This window comes from Mobula hypostoma, chromosome 8 (genome assembly GCF_963921235.1).
Source record: "Mobula hypostoma chromosome 8, sMobHyp1.1, whole genome shotgun sequence".
NCBI lineage: Eukaryota > Metazoa > Chordata > Chondrichthyes > Myliobatiformes > Myliobatidae > Mobula > Mobula hypostoma.
The window spans coordinates 69536660-69559771 of NC_086104.1; the positions used below are offsets into that span (position 1 = coordinate 69536660).

General features: G+C 38.7%; 1 protein-coding gene across 2 annotated transcripts in view; it reads right to left on the reverse strand.

The window, feature by feature from the left end:
• Positions 1–192: 192 nt before the first annotated feature.
• The window catches only part of peli1b (pellino E3 ubiquitin protein ligase 1b), a 49288-nt gene continuing 26368 nt past the window's right edge, over positions 193–23112 (reverse strand). For both annotated transcript variants that reach the window (XM_063056097.1, XM_063056096.1), the window contains exons 3-7: positions 17602–17731; positions 12850–12951; positions 4936–5133; positions 4649–4837; positions 193–4203 (exon numbers count right to left, since the gene is read on the reverse strand). In XM_063056097.1, coding sequence (XP_062912167.1) covers positions 3640–4203; positions 4649–4837; positions 4936–5133; positions 12850–12951; positions 17602–17731 — 1183 coding nt within the window. In that variant the 3' untranslated portion in view covers positions 193–3639. The remainder of the gene's footprint in view (positions 4204–4648; positions 4838–4935; positions 5134–12849; positions 12952–17601; positions 17732–23112) is intronic.

The following is a 23112-nucleotide window of genomic DNA, read 5'->3' on the forward strand; positions in this document are numbered from 1 at the left end:
GTCTAAAAGCTTTATGCTATTGTAAGGTTTCTTTTCGATTTACAAAAAAATTTGACTTTCTATGTAACATAACATTTTATGGAAACTTCCAATTCCACCCAAATTCTTTAAAAAAAAACATAACAGAGGGCAAAACCAGAATGTGAAGCCTCTTTATTTTTGGCATAACATCCTTACACAAGTCAGGCCTGATGTATTTTGGTAGAATGTCTTCAACGGTGCTTTGAATCTTTTAGAAACTGAATATTGTCTGAATCTTTGACTGAATAGGATACTCAAGCAAGATTACAATAGAACCCGATGAGACAGGTCCCTTGGCTAGCAGAGATAGCTGTGGCAATAATGACATCAATTAAACCATAAACATTCATTTTAATAAAAAAAATCTTACACACAATACAGGTGTATTCCTCCTTGTGTCTACAGAAACAGACCAATAACCAAGGAAACCACATACAGCACAAAACATCCATTTGAAGTTTGGAATTTCAGGCAAGAACAGGCCATCTTCAAACAGGATCTCCACGTTTCTTCAGCAGTTCTTTGAGTGACTATAGAGAACATTAACTTGAAGAACATCAGACAAGTCTCTGCTCTCCAACCAATTGGAATTGCTTTCCTCTGGTGACTTGGAGCTGCTTTTCTTGATATCAGATGGACAGCTAGTGTCTTGTCTAGGTGTTGCTTTTCAGCTATGATAATGATATCTAGCATGCCCAACTTCATTGGACTGATTTATCGGATAAACAATTTGCAGAAACTGAAAAACACCAGATTTTACCAATACAGCAAAAAAATTCAAGGAACACAAGCAGCGACATGGAAAAGCACTTTTAAGATCATACATTCCAACAGCAGTGTATCTTAGCTTTAACCTAATCTTAAGTAATAAATAAGTCTATTCAATGATATTGCATTAAATGATTTGTAAAATTTTTGCTTTGCTCAGAGTGGAGGGTAGTAATCGAAAGAATGAACTGGGTGTTCAAAGAGATCAGATTCACAATTTTAGGCAAAATATTTGGAAAAGCTATCAAATGGTACATTAGTTTTAAGTTGTGTACCAGCTTCAAGGAAATGCGTGTAAATTTCTGTCTCCAATCAAAGCACATGAAGTTGTGTGTAATAATAGGGAAGTGAAAATGATTCTGCTGAATAAAGTAAAAATGATCAAAACCACAGATATTGGCTAAATGCAAGTTCCATATTTGGTGATCCGACACTTGCCAACTTATTTCTAATGTCACTCCAGAATACCTTGTAAAATATTCATACGTCATTACCACCAATCTCATGGATAGCTATGAAAATCAATGGCAAATAATACCCCAAAATTTTATCTCAGCAATCACTTAACACTAAGAAATCTAACATTTGAACTCAGTGCCATTTTCATTCTTGTTTGAACAATGTACAAAGTTAAAGAGTTAGGTATAAAGTTGAGAATGCTTTGTTTGTTCAAAGTCAGTGGAAACTACCACCATGTAAACTTGGATGACAAAATGATATTTATCAGCATAAAATTCTTTATCATCTGCACCCCTGTAGCCCATCCTACACAAGATTCCACTACATTTGTTGACAGCTGCCTACAAAATATCTCCACTGTATTGGGATAACCTCCTTGCCTCCAAATCATGATGGTCATGTACCATGGCTTCAATTTAGCAGCCAAAACACAAGGGTAAGATTTGATATTAGTTACCTGGCTCCAAGATTAATGTTTTCTATTGCATTCTCACAGAACCATGTATTTGTACCAAACTAAATTGCGACAAACTTCAAGGTTCGCTTAAGCACCATGGAACAATTGGAAAGCTAATTTTTGCTCTCAAGGAAGCCATTCAGACAGATCCTGCGGTTTAATTAATTCTAAATACAAAAATAACTCTGCTTTGCAGATTATTGATGGACTTCAAGATAGCAGGAGCAGTCAAAAGTAGAGCCAAATCCAACAGTTTTATTTTCCAACGGAACAAATAAACACGATTGTAATTGTATTTTTTAAATTCATTTTACAAAACAAAAAATAATCACCATTCTAGTATCTGCTCAAACAGAATTTATGAAATGGCAATAAATCACTGTTTTAAATCCTGAGTTTAATGCACTGTCAGTAATACAGTCAGAGCCATGAATGTTGGAATACCAGCACACTGAGGCCACATTTAGTTACCTTTTTTTTGCCCTTGAAGCATTTGGAGATGCATGAAGTGGATGTCAAAATGAAAAAAAATTAAAAATCAGATCAGATTTGACACATTTTACTTTCTCACTCAGCAATCTCTCTATTATGAAAGTATTTAGTTTTTTAATACCAATATCCAATTTGTTTTCTAGATTCTTTCATAATAAAATAGTTCAAGATTATATACAATAAACTGAATTAAAAGGGACAAGTGATCATTGCTCAGGGTACAATTCAGATTATCAAAATCAAAGAGCAGTTTGAACATTGCTATCTAATATTACTTCACAAAAAAATCAAGACATAATAGGCTTAAGGTTAGCATTCCACATATGCTAAGAAACCCCTACAAACTTCTAAAGCTACATACATTACAGGCAATAATTTAGTACAAAAGGTCCTACAGAACTTAAGCTGCTATACAGCAAAATAAGCCAGCTTTACACATCCTCAATTACTGGAGCTAAACAAGAGTTTAGCAGGTGAACTTGTGTAAACAATTAAATATATTCAAGATGGTGTCATTTTCTTAAACAGTGATGCACCTCATCACGTTAGTAGCACACCAGAAAGTATTTTGGCAGAAGGGCTTCCCTGTTACAAAATGTTCAATGTAGTTAAGATGCAAAGAACTACTCTTATGCTGTGAAACTGAAGTGGTATATTGTTTTGTAACAAAGAAATACAAAATATTTAATGTACCCAATTTATATCTTTTCTTACTTTGAGCCTATTGACATTTAGCAAAAATACACAAGGATCTGAGTGAAACTAAATTTTCTACAAGCTCATTTATACTCAATGATCAAATCCTTCTGACCTTACTTGCAATTGAAACCTGTCAACGTTCTTTAGAAATAGTTATTCTATGGGAGACAAACTACTCACTCCTTCATACAGGGCCAGAAGCAGCACTGCAAGACAATTTCAATGATTGAGGACAGTACCATAATAAATGACATAATCTTAAAAGTTCAAAGTTTTCTGCAAATAGTGTTGAAACAAATTAATTACACAGAATCAAAAAATCCTTTTTGTAGTAATAGTAGCAGTAGGTTAAATTGTATTGGATCGATTCACTCCTTTACAAACTAGGATTAATCATCTGAAATTGTTTTACATTTCTAACTACAAGTGTTAAATTTTGTACCTGGTATCTGTCAATAGGTCCAAAATAAGACGTTTTTTTTAAACTATTTGGGCAAGAAAGTTTTGTATTTCAAAATACCTGCTTTTAACAAATGCAAAACTTATCAAAACTCTGTCTCAGAGGCAAAAATCACAAAAAAATTAGGTTACTTTCCTCAAAGGACTACATAATTCAGGTTATGTCCCAGAACAGACAAATCCAAAACCCATGGAATTCAATATAGAAAACTAGCTTATAATTCTGAAAGTTATCAAATGTCTTTCTGTTATCAGTTTACCCACCAGTTAATAAAATCACGTCCTTAATCAAGAGGTCCCTGGAAAATAAGTCGAACATATCCTTGTTCCCCTGTGAGCTGAGTAGAGCAGAAAGGACAGGCGGCATGGAAAGTGTGCGTGCCATGAGGAAGGGGAATTTGGGACCAGTAAGTGGTAGTCTTTTCTGAGCACACATGTCCACAAGGGCTGAACGCATGGGTTGGAGGTCCTGCATCAACATAAAATCCAGCCTCACTCCCTAACCAAAGAGGAACGTACGGGCCTAGCGATCGACACATGGGGCATTCTCTTTCTTTTCCATCCCTTTCATCCTTGTTTCCCCAGTTGTGATAACCATGCACGTGTCCACAATTGAGATACACCCACGGTTGCTTCTCATCGACATCTTTCCTTTTCATACTGGGGAATGCAAGAGTGTTAAATCCAACTGGGCATTGTGGTCTGGCTGCATTTATCTCCTGGCGAAGGGCCTCCAGGTGCTTCACCGTAGGAGTATGTGCAAGTCCTTCTGCTGTGCGCCAAAGCAATGTTGCTCCACAGAGATCTATTAAAGAACCATCCTGCAAAACGTTGGTTTCATTTTCAACCTAAGAGGCAAATGAAATCAAAAGTGTGTGAATTATGTTAAATTACTTTTGCTCTTGACGAAACTGCATATTTGTATCTTTGTGGAAAGTCCAAAATTAAAGACAGGATAAAAATATTAACTGAAACTGAATAGCTTCAACATAATATACAAACAAGTTCAGGTACTAATGGCATTCAAATGAATGGACCTGGATTTGGCAAAATAAATCTCAAATGTATTTGTTGGTAGGTGATGTGAGGGACAGGGAATTTGGGATGAGAGTGGAAGAAAAATGGATATTAAACAACATATCCGGGGTCTTCCCCAACTGTTTCAGACGAAGGGCTTAGAGGTCAGTTCGCACAAATCAGCAAGGTTTATGGTAGGCTTCCCTACCACAACCATTCTATAACAAAAAAGGACACAAGAAATACTTTGTAATGTGACTATTCCTTGGAACGTACCATTCTTCCTCGTTGCTGTGCTGATCTTGTTTCTCTCAAAGTAAAGACATTGCCACAAACCGATATCTCTCTCCAGACCCCTGGTTTGGAATCTTCGGTAAATCCAAGCCGCGGATGCATCACGAGTACACCATTTGTTGTTAGACCATCCATCTGAGCATCAGAAGTTTTCCATTTAGCTGCCTTCTCCTGAAAGGAGGCAAGAAAATAATTACTGTGCATGTTGAAGCCATACAAGTTTGAATCTAAAGATTGTAGTGAACAGCTTAATTTCCATTTGGACTTACCCCAAGGAATATATTCTTAAATGAGTCAAATCCAGCTGCAAATATCCTAGCAGTGTAGGGAAGATTCCTTTCACATATAATGCGACATGCAAATCTGGATATGGTGCTTTGAGCAGACTGAGTATCAGCATTACTTTGACTTCCTGGTACAGTGTCAGTCACCACAAAATCAATTGGACTCTCAGTTGATCGGCCAATCTAAAAGGAAAACAACAAATAAAAATCTACTGTTACAAGTGATTCCCCCCCTCCACAAACATTATCAAAGTCTAATATTTGCAAGGTTCCCAAGATTAGTTGTTAATCACTGATTAATCAGCAAAGCCAATAGACTAACTCTAGGCAATTGATGTGTAAAGATTGTGATGAATACACATAGATAAGATGTTAGCTGTCCTGTGTGATCAGCAGTTGGTCTGCCACCTGTCTTCAAGAGAGAGATAAGGGACACAATGAAACAGCACCTGGAGATGTGTAGAGAGCTGTCTGGAGCGGCTCCCCCTTTGAACCCTGAACTGTTTGAAGTGATGGACAGGCGATACCCCAGCAGGGGGATAAAAAGGGACAAGTTCGCTAAGGCAGGACACACACGACACCCGAGGTAACGAGACCCTGGAAGCGGTGCGCCTCTCACGAGTCGGTGGGAAGTACCGGACAACGCACAGGGTGGAAAGGTACGATCAGCGGGAACTCGGTGTGTGTCCGCCCTTGCTTGGGTGCCGGGTTCACTGCAGAGGATCGACCGCATCTGGAGGAGGGGTCACAGTCGGTGACCTCAGGTGACATCACCAAGGACCTGCCCAAAAGCTGCTTGTGAGCAATTATCGCCGGTCTATGAGTGGAAGCCGTGTTTGAATGATCAGTCGTTCCCGTTCTCTCTCTCTCCCTCCCCCCACGTTGTCCATCGCCATGGCAACGATTACTGTGAACTGAACTAAATTGGACTGAACTTTTGTGTCATTTTGAAATTGGTCATTTATTCCTAGACAACGATAGAGCTTGATTGCTGCTGTTATCTTAATTCAGTGCACATGTGTGTTTATCATTGCTGAACTGTTGCATTTATTATCCTTTCGATTGCTGTGTTGCTTGTTTCTTTAATAAAACTTTCTTAGTTCTAGTAATCCAGACTCCAACTGAGTGATCCATTTCTGCTGGTTTGGCAACCCAGTTACAGGGTACGTAACAAGATGAAATGCTGAAACTCAAGCTCTGAGTGATCAGTGCTCCTTAATCATTTGACTCAATATCAGCTGGACCAAGGAGTAGATTATTGACCAGGAGGACGAAGCCAGAGGTCCATGAACCAGTTCTTATTTTGGGGAGGGGGGGTGGGGAGAATTAGAGGTGGAGAGGTTTAGCAACTTTAAATTCTTTGGTGTTATCATTTCAGAGGATCTGTCCTGAGCCTAACACAGAAGTTCAATTATGAAGAAACACAGCAGTGCCTCTGCTTCCTTAGAAGTTTGCGAAGATTCAGCATGATATCTAAACCTTTAACAAACTTCTCTGGATGTATGATACAGAGTATATTGACTGGTTGCATCATGGCCTAGTACAGAAACACCACTGCCCGAGACCAGTGGGGATCACTTCTCACGCCCATCACTGAAACAAACTCACTCACACTCAGAACTTTGAAATAACTGTTACTCTGGATCTGATGCAGCACAAAAATTAAAGTACATAATATTAATTTTGAAAAAATAACAAAATAAAAGTACATAAGAGCTTATATACAGTGGTCTGCAAAAGTTTGGGCACCCCGGTCAAGATTTCTGTTACTGTGAATAGCTAAGTAAAAGATGATCTGATTTCCAAAAGGCATAAAGTTAAAGATGACACTTTTCTTTAATATTTTAAACAGATTTTTTTTAAATTTCCATCTTTTAGTTTCGAAACAATAAAAAAAGGGCCCGAAGCAAAAGTTTGGGCACCCTGCATGGCAGTACTTAGTAACACCCCCTTTGGCAAGTATCACAGCTTGTAAATGCTTTTTGTAGCCAGCTGAGTCTTTCAATTCTTGTTTGGGGGATTTTCACCCATTCTTCCTTGCAAAAGGCTTCTAGTTCTGTGAGATTCTTGGGCCGTCTTGCATGCACTGCTCTTTTGAGGTCTATCCACAGATTCTTGATGATGTTTAGGTCAGGGGACTGTGAGGGCCATGGTAAAACCTTCAGCTTGCGCCTCTTGAGGTAGTCCATTGTGGATTTTGAGGTGTGTTTAGGTTCATGATCCTGTTGTAGAAACCATCGCCTTTTTATCTTCGGCTTTTTTTTTTACAGGCGGTGCGATGTTTGCTTCCAGAATTTGCTATTTGCTGGTATTTAATTGAATTCATTCTTCCTTCTACCAGTGAAATGTTCCCCCTGCCACTGGCTGCAACACAAGCCCAAAGCATGATCGATCCTCCCCCGTCCGTAACAGTTGGAGAGGGGTTCTTTTCATGAAATTCTGCACCCTTTTTTCTCCAAACATACCTTTGCTCATTGCAGACAAAACGTTCTATTTTAACTTCATCAGTCCACAGGACTTATTCCAAAATGCATCAGGCTTGTTTAAATGTTCCTTTGGACCTTTTGAATAGAACCACTTACCAGAAGGGGGATCCTATCCACAGTTAGTTCCATCTATGACCCTTAAGGAATCTTGAGTCCAGTGGTGTTAACTGCCAAGAAGATCCTACAAGACCAATGCAGGTAAGGGCTTAGTTGGGATGATGCCATACCAACATCAGTCGCTTGTGAGTGGACAAGTTGGCTGGAGGAACTTTGCCAAGGAAGTTGAAGATAGCTAGATATTTGAACCCCTTGAATATTGGTGAAGCCAATGGTGTGCTTTAGCACCATTTTACAGGCACAAGTGAAAATGGGTATGGAGTAATGACTGACCTATTGTTGCATGACACGTGTTCAAAGGTGCACTGTGCTTATATTATAGAAAAATCTATGTAGCTCCTTTGAAGTCATTTTCTATCCCTCATGGGAGCTCATTGCTGTTATGGTGGCAAGCCTATGGACACATTGTGAAAAAAGAAGTTGCATATGCAGCTTTCGGACTCTTTTTTGGACTGATAGTACTTCTGTGTTGAAATAGATTAAGAATGAAACTTCCAGGTTCCGAACCTTCATCGCTGACAGAGTTTCAGAAATTAAGGTCTCACGGGTATATCAGAGGTATGTGAATACTTCAAGCAACCTAGAGCAGGGGAGCAGGGGTCCCCAACTTTTTTTTGCACCGCGGACCGGTTTAATAACCAGCCAGCCGCGGGGGGTGTTAATCACAACCGGAATATAGGTGATAAGGAGAACAGCCAGAGGTCCTGCTACATATTGGTACCAACGACATCGATAGGAAATGTGAGGAGATCCTGAAAACAGACTACAGGGAGTTAGGAAAGAAGTTAAGAAGCAGGACCTCAAAAGGTAGTAATCCCGGAATTACTGCCTGTGCCACGTGACAGTGAGGAATAGAATGAGGTGGAGGATAAATGTGTGGTTGAGGGATTCGAGCAGGGGGCAGGAATTCAGATTTCTAGATCATCAGGACCTCTTCTGGGGCAGGAGTGACCTGTACAAAAAGGACGGGTTGCACTTGAATCCGAGGGGGACCAATATCCTGACGGGAAGGTTTGCTAAGGCAATTGGGGAGAGTTTAAACTAGAATTACTGGGGGGCAGGAACCGAACTGAAGTGACTGAGGAAAGGGAGGTTGGCTCACAAACAGCGGAAGCTTGGAAACAGTGCGAAACGGAGGATAGGCAGGTGATAGAGAAGGGACGCGCTCACAGCGATGGTTTGAGATGTTGTCTATTTTAATGCGAGTATTATGAAGAAAGCGGATGAGCTTAGAGCGTGAATTAGCACTTGGAGCTACATTGTTGTGGCTATTACAGAGACTTGGATGGTGCAGGGGCAGGAATGGCTACTTCAAGTACCAGGGCCAGAAATTAAATAGATTTTTAATCCCCCCCCCACCCCCCGCCAAGCTGGCTCACATTACGGAGGAGCACGGGAGAGATTGATTAGGTTGATAAGAAAGGTTCTCAATTCTACCATGAAGGTGCAAAATCTTGAGATCCAGAGTTTCCATACAGTTCTTCGTGAAGTGGAAACTATATCAATGGTCATCTGATTACGAAAGAATCATTCAATCCCAATGATTTGGAAGAGTTAACACCCAGTCATCTGTTGCTTCTCAAGACCTCACCACCCTTACCACCAGGAAAATTCTGAAAGGAGGATGGTTATGCTTGTTGTAGATGAAAACAAGTCCAATACATGTCCAACTTGTACTGAAAACTGTGGGTCATGGAATATTTATTCCAGCACAGAAACACAACAAATGGTCAATATAAAATGCAATTTCCTCCCAGAAGATTTTGTGCTTTTGTTGATAACACAGCATCTTGAAACTCATGGATCATGGGAAGAATCATTCAAGTTTTTTCAGACAGAAAAGGATTTGTGCAACAGGTACGCATCAAGGCTGAGACCAGCTCTTTAGATTGGCCTATAATCAAGATTTTCTTCTATAGGAGGTAGAGGTTTGAGGCTGGACTAAGTGCTAGTAACCTCTGACCTAGATGAGTGTAGTATGACTTGCCTGGAAGAAGAAAGAGGACATTTGTGTGAATGTTAAGATTTCATGTCTCCTGTGTTTTGGTAGTATGTAGCTGTAATTATTATAGTACAATAATTAGGAGGCTGGTATGTATGAGTCATGCATCTGTTTTCAATCTTCATTGTAGTGTGTGTTGCACATTTATTATGGGTTGGAGCATACATATTCATGCTTTGCTCTTGGCAGTTTAGTACTGGGGACCGACAGATGTCATTTCTTTCATTGACCATTTGATTACACTTAATTTCGTTTAATTACATTTGAAGTCGCTTAACTCTATTTAACTTTGATCAAATCCGCTTAAGTACATTTAATATTGCTAGTCTTAGTTTCAGAAATTGGATCACTTCAAAATTGTTGTTTTGCTAGTTACAATACATGATTGAATATATTTCTTCAACTTTGTGAAACATTATTATTGGATTGATTGGAGGGAGCATCAGACAAGGATAACAATCTGTGGAACGCCAGCAGCAACATTCATTTCTTCAAGTTTGCCGCTACAGGAAGGTTGGACAAACTCCACAGATGAACTAGGAGGTATGTCGTCTGCTGAAGGCTAGATCTGTGGCATTCAAGTCTGGCAAAAGAGACATTTTGAAAGGGTTTGGAGGTGACATCGGATGTACGACAACTCTGGCAGGGTTTGCAAGACATTACTTCCTACAAAGCGAAACCCAATAGCATGAATGGCAGCAATGCTTCACTACCAGATAAACTCAATGCCTTCTATGCCTGCTTTGAAAGGGAGAATATAACTACAGGTGTGAAGATCCCTGCTGCACCTGATAACCCTGTGATCTCCATCTCAGAGGCTGATGTTAGGCTGTCTTTCAAGAGGGTGAACCATCGCAAGGCTGAAGGTCCCAATGGAATACCTGATAAGGCTCTGAAAACCTGTGCCAACCAACTAGTGGGAGTATTCAAGGACATTTTCAACCTCTCACTGCTACGGGCAGAAGTTCCCACTTGCTTCAAAAAGGCAACAATTATACCAGTGCTTAAGAAGAATAATGTGAGCTGTCTTAATGACTATCGCCCGGTAGCACTCACATCTACAGTGATGAAATTCTTTGAGAGGTTGGTCATGACTAGACTGAACTCCTGCCTCAGCAAGGACCTGGACCCATTGCAATTTGCCTTATCGCCACAATAGGTCAACAGCAGACATAATCTCAAAGGCTCTTCACATGGCTTTAGACCACCTGAACAACACAAACACCTATATCAGGATGCTGTTCATCGACTATAGCTCAGCATTTAATACCATCATTCTCACAATCCTGATTGAGAAGTTACAGACCCTGGGCCTCTGTACCTCCCTCTGCAATTGGATCCTCAACTTCCTAACCGGAAGACCACAATCTGTGCAGATTGGTGATAACATATCCTCCTCACTGAATATATACACTGGTGCACCTCAGGGATGTGTGCTTAACCCATTGCTCTACTCTCTATGTACACCTAACTGTGTGGCTAGGCATAGCTCAAATACCATCTATAAATTTGCTGACGATACAACCATTGTTGTTAGAACCTCAGGTGGTGACAAGAAGGCATACATACAGGAGCAAGATATGCCAATTAGTGGAATGATGTCGCACAACAACCTGGCATTCAACGTCATTAAGACAAAAGAGCTGATTGTGGACTTCAGGAAGGGTAAGGCGAAGGAACACACACCAATCATTATAAAGGGATCAGAAGTGGAGAGAGTGAGCAGTTTCAAGTTCCTGGGTGTCAACATCTCTAAGGATCCAACCTGGTCCCAATATATCGATGTCGTTATAAAGGAGGCGAGACAGCGATTATACTTCATTAGGAGCTTGAAGAGATTTGGTATGTCAACAAATACACTCAAAAACTTCTACAGGTGTACCATGGAGTGCATTCTGACAGGCTGCATCAGTCTGATATGGAGGGGCTACTGCACAGGACCAAAAAAAAAAAAACTGCAAATGGTTGTAAATTTAGCCGGCTCCATCTTGGGTACTAAGGTACAAAGTACCCAGGACATCTTCAAGGATCAGTGTCTCAGAAAGGCAGCGTCCATTATTAAGGACCTCCAGCACCCAAGGCATGCCCTTTTCTCATTGTTAACATCACAGAGGTACAGAATCCTGAAGGCACACACTCAGCAATTCATAAACAGCTTCTTCCCCTCTGCCATCTGATTCCTAAATAGACATTGAACCTTGAACACTAACTCACTTTTTTAAATATATATTATTTCAGGTTTCTTTTTTGCACAATTTTAATCTATTCAACATATGTATACTGTAATTGATTTACTTATTTTCTTCTATATTATGCATCGCATTGAACTGCTGCTGCTAAGTTAACGAATTTCACGACACATGCTGGCGATAACAAACCTGATTCTGAACTTGTTTGTTTTTCTCTGGAGCAGCAGAGGCTAAGGGAAGATTTGACAGACATTTATAAGATTATGAAAAGGTATAGTATCTTTCTCCCAAAGTTGAAATAGCTACTACAGGGCATGCATTTAAGGTGGAAGCAGTTAAACAGTGATGGGTACTGAGGTAGTACTGCCAGGGGAGGCAAATATGAGAGAGGCATTTAAGAGGCTCTTTTTGATATGCTTATGAATGTGTAAGAAAAAGAAGGACGAACAAGGATGGATTAGCTTAACTGAGCATTGGATTACTAATTTAATTAGTTCGGCACAACACTAAGTCAAAGTGTCTGCTCGTGTTGTTCTGTATAATACAACACAAAAATATAATATCATCCAAAACTTGTCAAATTTTATCATAAATTACAATCCCACTTTGCAACATTTAGTATTTGAAAGTTTAGAACTGATCCCTTGATGTATAATTAGCAATATACATCTTTAAAACATTACTGCATTAAGCAACCCTATCAACTGATGATTTTGTTTAAAACTATGTAAAATAACAAACATAATGCCAAGATTGCAATGCAACAAGTTAACTCAATTTCTAAAACAAGTTCTTTAAAAACAGATTTTTAAAAAATTTATAAATTGTCAGAAATTGAGTGGGTTTGTCCAGTAAACAAGGCAACACATGGTCAACTACTTAAATGCTGCTGTTGATTCTGGAATAAGTAGAATGATGATACAGAATTAAATCCCATATTCATGTGAGTTGAATGAAATAATTCTTTTTTAATTTCTTGGTGCAATGATAAACTGTGGTGAAATAGTCTCATTTATGGAACTGAAAGATGGCTTTTTAAACTACTGGTTAAATCACTTTCAAAAATATACGCTCTTAAAGCCAAAAAAATCTGAACAATGCTTACCTGAAACATATCCGTATTGTTGTCATGTGTATATTCCACCACCACTGTCTGAGCTCGAGACAATGTATATGAAATACTGTGTTGGTCCTTGTTGCTTATTGCCTATACAAAATAAATTGAAAAGGAAAATGTGAAACTAAATAAACTATCTCCAGCATATACATCTTACAAATTTAAAATAGGTCTGTATGCAACACAATCATAATTAATTCCTACTAAACTGCATAATAGAACAAATACTGATCCAAGAATTTGCAGCATCTACAACTACAAAAGTTGGAGCATCTCTCAACCTGGATGAAATTGGATTTTGATCCAGTAGGGAAAAAGCATGGAAACACCGGTATAATTAGTTCCAGAGCAGTCAACAACTGCCAAACAGCACATTAGCTACTTCAAACTCTTGTGCTCACTTTACATTTGGATTGAGTTTTTGAAAGTGCTAGTCAAAAGATGTTTTTTTAAGAAAAGGAAAGCAGGGGAAGACATAAGAATACATTGATGCTGTTAATCATGAATGTGGCCTTAGCGTTGATTCTAATTTCTCCAGATTATTTTGACTCCAGTGTGAAAGCAATTTAGCCTTTCATCAAAATATCCAATTGAAAACAAAAATACAAATTAGAGATACTGGAAATCAAAAGTTAAAAAAATACTGCAAATGCTAAATAGGTGAGGTCACATCCAAGTAGAGAAATAAAGTCCTTAATTCAGGCCGATGACTTCTCATTGAAATACTTCCACTGTTATACCCTTTGTATTTCAAGCTATTTACTCTATCTCACTTCCTGAGGTGTCTGCATTTTAGCCAGAGAACTACAGTAGAGAAAAAGGCCCTTCAGGTCTGTGCAGAAGTATTGAAACTGACTACTCCCATCGACCTGCACTGGGACCATAGCCCTCCATACCCCTACCTATCCAAACTTCTCTTAAACATTGAAATACAGCTTGCATGCACCACTTGTGCTGGCAGCTTGTTCCACACTCTCATGACCCTCTTGAGTGAACTTTCCACTCATGCTCCCCTTATACTTCTCACATTTCACCCTTAACCCATGACTTCAGTGGAAGTTCATTCCAACCTCAGAAAAAATATCTGCATTTACCCTCACTATACCCCTAACTTTATAAACCTTTCAAATCTCCCCTCAAATCTTCTATGTACCAAAGAATAAAGTCCTAAACTATCCAATCTTTCCTTATTACTCAGCTCTTCAGTCCCTGCCACATCCTCATAAATTTTCTCTGTACACTTCCAATGAATTATGAACCAGTACTGCAAGATCCCTTTGGCCTACTGTACTCAATACCTACCCTGTTTGGTCCTACTGAACAGCAAAACCTCACACTTGTCTGCATTAAATTTCATCTGCCATTTTTCAGCCCATTTTTCCAGTTGATGCAGATCTCTCTGCAAGCCATTATAGCCTTCCTCACCAACCACTACATACCCAATCTTGGTGTAATGCACAAATTTGCTGATCTAGTCAACCACATTATCATCCAGATCATTGATCTAGATGACAAATCAAGGACCCAGCACTGAACCCTGCAGCACCCCATTAGTGACAGCCTTTAGTCAGAGATAACCATCTACTTCCACTCTTTGGCTTCTCCCACAAAGCCAATGATTTACAACTTCATCTTGAATGCTAAGAGAATGAACCTTCTTGACCCACCTCCTATGCAGAACCTCGTCAAATGCCTTGCTAACATCCATGTATACAACATCCACTCGAAAAATTGCTTAGATATGACCTACCATGCACAAAGTCATGCAAACTATCCCGAATCAGTCCATGCCTATCCAAATACATATGTATCCAGTCCCTTCGAATACCTGTTAATAACTTTCCCAATACTGATGTCAGGCTCACCGGCCTATAATTTCTTGGCTTATTCTTAGAGCTTTTCTTAAACAGCGGAACAACATTAGCTATCCTCCAATCTACAGTAGCTCACCTGTTGCTAAGGATGATTTAAATGTTTCTGCCTGGGCCCCTGCAATTTCTGCACTTGCTTCCCAAAGGGTCCAAAGGAACATCTCATCAGGCCCTAGGGATTTATCCATCCTAATTTGCCTCAAGACAGCAAACACCTCTTCTGTAATCGTACAGGTTCCATGACCTCTCTACAGTTTTGCCTCACTTCTATAGACCATGTCTGCCACCCAAGTACGTACATGCAAAAAATCCATTTAAGATCTCCCCCCATTGCTTTCGGCTCCGTACATAGATTACCATCCTGATCTTCTGATGACCAATTTTGTCCCTTGCTCTTAAGTTACTCTTTTACTCTTAAGTTACCTGTAGAATCCCTTCAGATTCTCCTTTGCTAGGGCAAACTCGTGCCTTCTTTTAGCCCTCCTGATTTCTTTGTGTTCTCTTGCATTTCTTATACCCCATAAGTACCTCATTTGCACTAACTTGTCGAAACCGATTGGGCACCTTTTTCCTTTCTTAACCAGGGCCTCTATTTCTTGAAAGCCAAGGTTCCCTGAACCTGTAATCATATTTTTTTCTAACAAGCAACTACAAGCTTTGTACTTCCAAAATTTCACTTTTGAAAGCTTCCCACTTATCAAGAACACCTTTGCCAGAAAACAGCCTACCTCAATCCACACTTCCCAGATCATTTCTGATCCCATCAAAATTGGCCTTTCTTCAATTTAGAATCTTAACCTGTGGACCAGACATATCTTTTTGCATACTTACTTTGAAACTTATGGCATTATGGTCATTAGATGCAAAGTGCTCCCCTACACAAACTTCTGACACCTGCCCTGTCTCATTCCCCAACAGAAGATCAAGTATCACACGCTCTCTGGTTGGGACTTCTATATACTGATTAAGGAAACTTTCCTGAACACATTTGACAAACTTAATCCCATCTAGTCCTTTCAGATTGTGAATCCCAGTCAGCATGTGGAAAGTTAAAATTGCATACTATAACAACTTCTATGTTTCATGAAACCCTCCGATCTCTCTACCAATTTGTTCATCTAACTCCCACAGACTGTTGGGTGGTCTATAATATAAGCCCCATTAACATGGTTATACCTTTCTTATTCCTCAGTTCCACCCATCAAGCCTCACTAGACAAATTCTCCAGTCTGTCCTGACTGAGCACTGCCATGACATTTTCCCGAGTAGTAACACAACCCCGGCAACTTTAATCCCTCCCATTCTATCATATCTAAAACAACAGGAACGCGAAATATTGAGCTGCCAGTCCTGCCCCTCCTGCAACCAAGTCTCGCCAATGGCTACAATTTCACAATTCTGTGTGTTGATCCATGCCCTGAGCTCATCTGCCACTCCCAAAATACTTCTTGTATTGAAATATATGCAGATCAAGACATTCGTCACACCTCTGAACCTTTTGATTCTTAACTTTATCTGAGGTCTTAACATATCTCCACAACCTCTCCACTGTCTGTTTTGACTCTCTGGTTCCCATCCCCTGCAACTCTAGCTTAAACCTCCTCCACCACTAACAAATCTGCCTGCTAGGTTACAAGTCCCTCGCCAGTTCAGGTGTAAACCTTCTCTTCTGTACAGGTCATACCTTCCCTGGAAAAGAACCAATGATCCAAAAATCTGACGCCCTCCTTCCTACACTAACACCTCAGCCACGTGTTAAAATGCATGATCTTCCTATTTCTGGCCTCACTAGCATGTGGCACAGGCAGCAAACCTGAGGTCACAACCCTGGAGATCCCATTCTTTAACTTAGCATCCAGCTCCCTGAACTCACTTTGCAGAACCTCCTTATTCTTCCTACCCATGTTACTGGTACCTACTTGGACCACGACCTCTGGCTGCTCACCCTCCCACTTAAGAATGCTGAGGACTTGATCCGAGATGTCCTACAGCACGGCACCTGGGAGGCAACATAGCATCCAGGAATCCCATTCTCATCCAGAGAACTTCCTTTCTATTCCCCAAATTAATGAATCCCCTATTGCCACAACTTGCCTCTTCTACTCCTTCTGAGTCAGAGCGCCACACAGTATCTGCAGAGGTACACTTGTTCAGGGAGGCAGCCACAGGGATACTTGGCATTGTTTTTTTAAAAAAAAACTCCTTTCCCCTTCCTGCTGTCACAAAGATTCTTATGTCCTACACCTTGGGTGTAACTACCTCTCCGTACGTCCTATCTACTACACTTGCAGCCTCCTGAATGATCCGCAGTTCATCCAGTTTCAGCTCCAGCTCCTTAATGCTTTGATTGCTTCCAAAACATAGCTAGCTTTGACTTCTAAGTATCTAAATGTGATCAAATCACATCATTATCATCCTTCACTAATAGCATTCAGGAGCATTCTGGAATGCAAAAAAAAAGTTCTATCGTAAATAATTACTTAAATTGCACTCTTATCACCTTATGCCCACAGCTTCCAAGTAGCATGTGAACACATAGCAAGCTCAGAAGCGTCTCAACATGAAACACTGACCTGTCTATTTCCTTCTCAGATGCTGCCTGGCTCATTGTGTTCCATCAGCATTTTGGTTTTTCCCCTTCCAAAGTGGCAAGCTGTTTAATTTCTTAACATAAACAGCTATGTCTCTCCCTCTCTCACACATCTTAAGTCAAAGTCCAACAAATAAAAACTAAGCCCAAAATAAAAGTTCATATTCTTGATCTAGTCCACTTACTTTGCCCTCTGTATAAAGCCTCTAAAGTAAACTTTATAGTTCAAGAAAATGACATGTTAATTATCAACTAGAAGTTACAACTTTGAAGACGTACTTTCTCTGCTTGAGGTGTGCAGGTGACGTGCACTGTGCTCGGTTTCACCCCATTTGGTTTTGGTCTTTTGAATAAAGCAAATCTGCTTTTTCTTCGTCCTCTGTCTCCATTTGGCAGAGATCCATTGTACCTTATAGAACAGAAAATCAACTGTAAATAAAATGTGAAATAATCAAAACTTGCCCTGAAACTTTAACACAGGGGTCCCCAACCTTTTTTGCACCACGGACCGGTTTAATATTGACAATATTCATGAGGACTGGCCAACCCGGTGGGGGGGGGGTCAAGTAGGGTTAAACTCACCTCAACATGTCTTTTACAGTTAGGGTTGCCAACTTTCTCACTCCCAAATAAGGGACAAAAGTAGCAGTCAAATATGGGACACTTGTGTTTACCCCAGGAAAGACTACCATGACCATGAAGCCTTGCGTGGGCACCTGTGTTGTGTGCGCATGTGTGTACGTGTCAATTTTTTTCCACAAATTGGTTTTGGCTTAATCTTCCTGACTACACTGTACATACATTATTTCTTTATATAGGCTATGTATTTATCATATCATTCCTGCTTTTACTATATGTTTGTGTTATTATAGATTTTGTGTGTTATTTGGTAGGTTATTTTTTCGGTCTGGGAACGCTCAAAAATTTTTCCCATATAAATTAATGGTAATTGCTTCTTCGCTGTATGCCATTTCAGCACAAACAGTTTCATAGGAACGCTGTACCTTAGCTGGGGAAATACGGGACAAAGGCAGTCCCATATGGGACAAACCAATTTAGCCCAATATACAAGACGTCCCGTCAAATACTGGACAGTTGGCAACCCTATGTTCAAGTTCAACAGTGCGTGATAGGGAATGAGGGAAGGTGCAGCTGACTCATATGGTTTCCTCGCGGCCCAGTAGCACATACTTTGCGGCCCGGTGGTTGGGGACCGCTGCTTTAACACATTACGCTCCAGTTGCAAGACACTCATGCCAAACTATGATTAGAACAGACCCTCATGTGGAACTTAAAAGATATTTTGCAAGCTTAGAAAAACAATTAAACAATTCATGTCTAAAGACATGTAGACCTCCAGGAATGATCGCACTAGGTCACGGGAGGTCGTCAACAGGAATTGTGGTTACCACCATCAACTGTATTCAAGTACAAAATCATTCAACCCAGCAGCACTTCAGTTCCATAGAAGGATATTTAACAGTCTAAAGATAACTTATGTCCATCCAGTACAGTTGCACTGTGCTTGCATTCACATTAAAGGAAGTCTCTATTAGAGGTCTTTCACTTACAACTCCAGGTGCAAAAACCCTCCACCAAAACTGAAGGAAATGATAGTGGTATCAAAAACAAGACAACTTTAAGAGAGAAAGATTTAAAGGGAATCTGGTGGGGGGAGGGTCGCTAAAACAAAAAAGCTGCTTGTGGTGGCAACATTAGATACAATTCCTATATTTGGGAGGCACTTACTCAAACACATCAACAGGCAAACACATTAACAGGCAAGGCTATAAAGGATTCATGGCACAAGGAGATAATTTATTGACAGAGAATTGAGACTCAAAAAAACTACATTCTGGTATGAAGATATCAGAAGTTTGTTGGTAAAACAAGAAATGGGAGAAATATACATACAAAAATTCAGGATGCATTCATGAAAACCAGCACGTCTAAATTCCTGGAACTATATTTAAGCACACAGTAGTGAAAGTACTCACTTGATTATGGGACACATAGGCTTGCTGATATCAGAGATTCCGACATAGCAAATGTCTGAAGTTTCAGACTAGCAAAATTTCAACTCCAACAAATACATCAATGTCGGCTGGTGAAATGATCGGAAGGCATGATGTGCCGGGGATATAAACAGTAATTTCTACACTTTTCTCCATAAAGAAACCTGTATTTCATCTTCACAAATTCTTATCCTACCAGTCTCATTGTTGTCAGTAAACTTCAAAGTAAATTTATTATCCACCATATACAACCCTGAGAATCACTTTGTGGGTATACTCAAAGCCACAAAATAACCATAATAGAGTCAATGAAAGACAGTACCAACTCAAGCATTCAACCAGTGTACAAAATACAACAAACTGCAAATACAAAAAAAACAATACATAAGCAATAAATAACAAGAACATGAGATGAAGAATCCTTGAAAGTGAGTCTACTGGGCGTGGGAACATTTCAATGATGGGACAAGTGAAGATGAGTGAAGTCATCCCCTTTGGTTCAACAGCCTGATGGCTGAGTAATAAATGTTCTTCTTTCTTTTTAAATCTTTTTATTAAATAAGTATACAAAAGGTAAGCCATATAGACACTAATACACTGTTAGAATATAATAAAATTACAGAAGATATTAATACAAAAAAAATACTACAATGTAATTTAAACATAACATACCAAGGTAACATAATAGTATACTAATTTTATATATATATCAATAGAGAAAAGGAAACCCCCCCCCAAAAAAACCCACCGTGCAACTAACTAAAAGCAAAGCAATGGGCTAACTTGAAACCAAACAGAGTTAAACTTAAAATCACGTCCTCAATCCCGACCTCCATTAAAAACAGTAAAAAAAAACAAGGGTATATATTACATTAAATGAAAATATTGAATAAAAGATCTCCAAGTCTGTTCAAATTTAAATGAGGAGTCATAAAGATTACTTCTAATTTTCTCCAGATTCAAGCATAATATCGTCTGAGAAAACCAAAAAAAAGGTAGTTGGAGCATTAAGCTCTTTCCAATGTTGTAAGATACATCTTTTCGCCATTAAAGTAAGAAATGCAATCATTCTACGGGCTGAAGGGGAAAGATTACTGGAAATTTTAGGTAGTCCAAAGATAGCAGTAATAGGGTGAGGAGAGATATCTATATTCAATACCTTGGAAATAATATTAAAAATGTCTCTCCAAAAAGTTTCCAAAGTAGGGCAAGACCAAAACATATGAGTTAAAGAGGCTATCTGCCCCGGACATCTATCACAAAAAGGATTAATATGAGAATAAAAGCGCGCTAACTTATCTTTGGACATATGTGCTCTATGAACAACTTTAAATTGAATTAGGGAATGTTTAGCACAGATAGAGGAAGTATTGACTAATTGTAAAATCTGCCCCCAGTCATCCATGGAAATGGTAAACCCCAATTCCTGTTCCCAATCTACCCTAATCTTATCAAATGGAGCTTTCCTAAGTTTCATAATAATATTATAAATCATAGCTGATGCACCTTTCTGACATGGATTAAGGTTGATTATAGTATCTAAAATGTATGTAGGAGGAAGCATTGGAAAGGAAGAAAGTATAGTACTTAGGAAATTTCTAACTTGTAGATATCTAAAAAAATGTATTCTTGATAAGTTATATTTATTAGATAACTGTTCAAAAGACATAAGGGAACCATCTAAAAATAAATCCAAAAACCGTGAAATACCCTTAGTCTTCCAAGTTTGAAAAGCACGATCCGTAAAAGGAGGAGGAAAAAATGTTACCTAAAATAGGAATCGCTAACCCAAATTGATTAAGATCAAAAAATTTTCTGAATTGAAACCAAATACGCAAGGTATATTTAACTATCAGGTTAGACACCTGTTTAAGGCGTTTCAAATCAAAAGGAAGAGAGGAACCTAAAATAGAGCCAAGTGTAAAACCCTGAACAGATTGTAATTCCAATGCTACCCATTTAGGAATGGATAGTATATCCTGGTCCAGTAACCAGAATTTCATATGTCGAATATTAATTGCCCAATAATAAAATCTAAAGTTAGGTAATGCTAAGCCTCCATCTCTCTTAGCTTTCTGTAAATGTATTTTACCCAGTCTTGGTTTTTTATTTTGTCAAATAAATGAAGAAATTTTAGAGTCAACTTTGTCAAAAAAAGATTTTGGAACAAAGATTGGTAATGCCTGAAATATATATAAAAATTTTGGCAAGAAAAACATCTTAACTGCATTAATACGACCAATCAAAGTTAAATATAAAGGAAACCATTTAGATGAAAGTTGAATAATATGGTCTATTAATGGTAAAAAGTTAGTCTTAAATAAATCTTTGTATTTACAAGTAATTTTAATCCCAAGATATGAAAAATAATTATTAATCAATTTAAATGGAAATTTATAATATAAGGGAAGTTGTTTATTAATCGGACAGAGTTCACTCTTACTAAGATTTAATTTATAACCTGAAAAAAGACCAAATTGTGCTAATAACTCTAAAACAGCCGGGATGGATTTTTGAGGATTAGAAATATATAAAAGTAAATCATCAGCATAGAGTGATAATTTATGGGACTTTAAGCCCCGACTTATCCCAGTAATATTTGGAGATTCTCGAATGGCAATTGCAAGAGGTTCTAATGCAATATCAAATAATAAGGGACTAAGAGGACAACCTTGTCGAGTACCTCGAAAAAGAGGGAAAAAAGGTGAACTTAAAGAGTTAGTACGGACCGAGGCCACAGGAGAATAATATAACAGTTTAATCCAGGATATAAATTTCGAGCTAAAATTAAACATTTCAAGCACCTTAAATAAATAAGGCCATTCTACTCTATCAAAAGCTTTCTCAGCATCTAAAGAGATAACACACTCAGGAACATTTTGTGAGGGAGTATAAACGATATTTAACAGTGTACGAATATTATAAAAAGAGTAACGACCTTTAATAAAACCCGTTTGGTCTTCTGAAATAATAGAGGGAAGTACTTTTTCTAATCTATTTGCTAATAACTTAGAAAAAACTTTAGAATCAACATTTAATAAAGATATTGGTCTATAAGATGCACATTGAGCAGGATCTTTATCCTTCTTTAATATTAAAGAAATTGATGCTCTATTAAAAGATTCAGGAAGTTTACCAAGTTTCAATGAAGCCTCAAAAACCCTACAGAGCCAAGGGATTAATGAAGGAGCAAAACATTTATAAAATTCTACGGTAAACCCATCAGGGCCAGGAGCTTTCCCCAAATTCATAGAGAAAATAACATTCTTAATCTCATCCATGGTAATGGGAGTATCTAACATAGAAGACATATCCTGTGAAATCTCAGGGAAGTCCAAATTATCTAAAAAATCATTCATATATTTAGAATCTCGAGGAGACTCTGATTGATATAAGGAAGAGTAAAAATCACAGAAGGTTTGATTAATCCCCACATAATCAAGTATCAGTCGATCATTTTGGTTATAAATCTGATTAATTTGAGATTTAGCATAATTAGACTTCAATTGATTAGCCAACAGTTTGCCAATTTTGTCAGTGTACATAAAATTCACTTCATTTTCTTTAATTGGTTTACAATCGAGGACGAGAGTAATAAACTGTGTTCCATTTGAAGTTCAGTTCTTTGTTTATATAACTCCTCAGAAGGAGCTATAACATATTTCTTATCAATTTCCTTAATCTTGTCCACAATTACCAACTCCTCCTGCTTCTGCTTCTTCCTCAAAGCAGCAGAATACGAGATAATCTGACCACGAATATAAGCTTTAAAAGT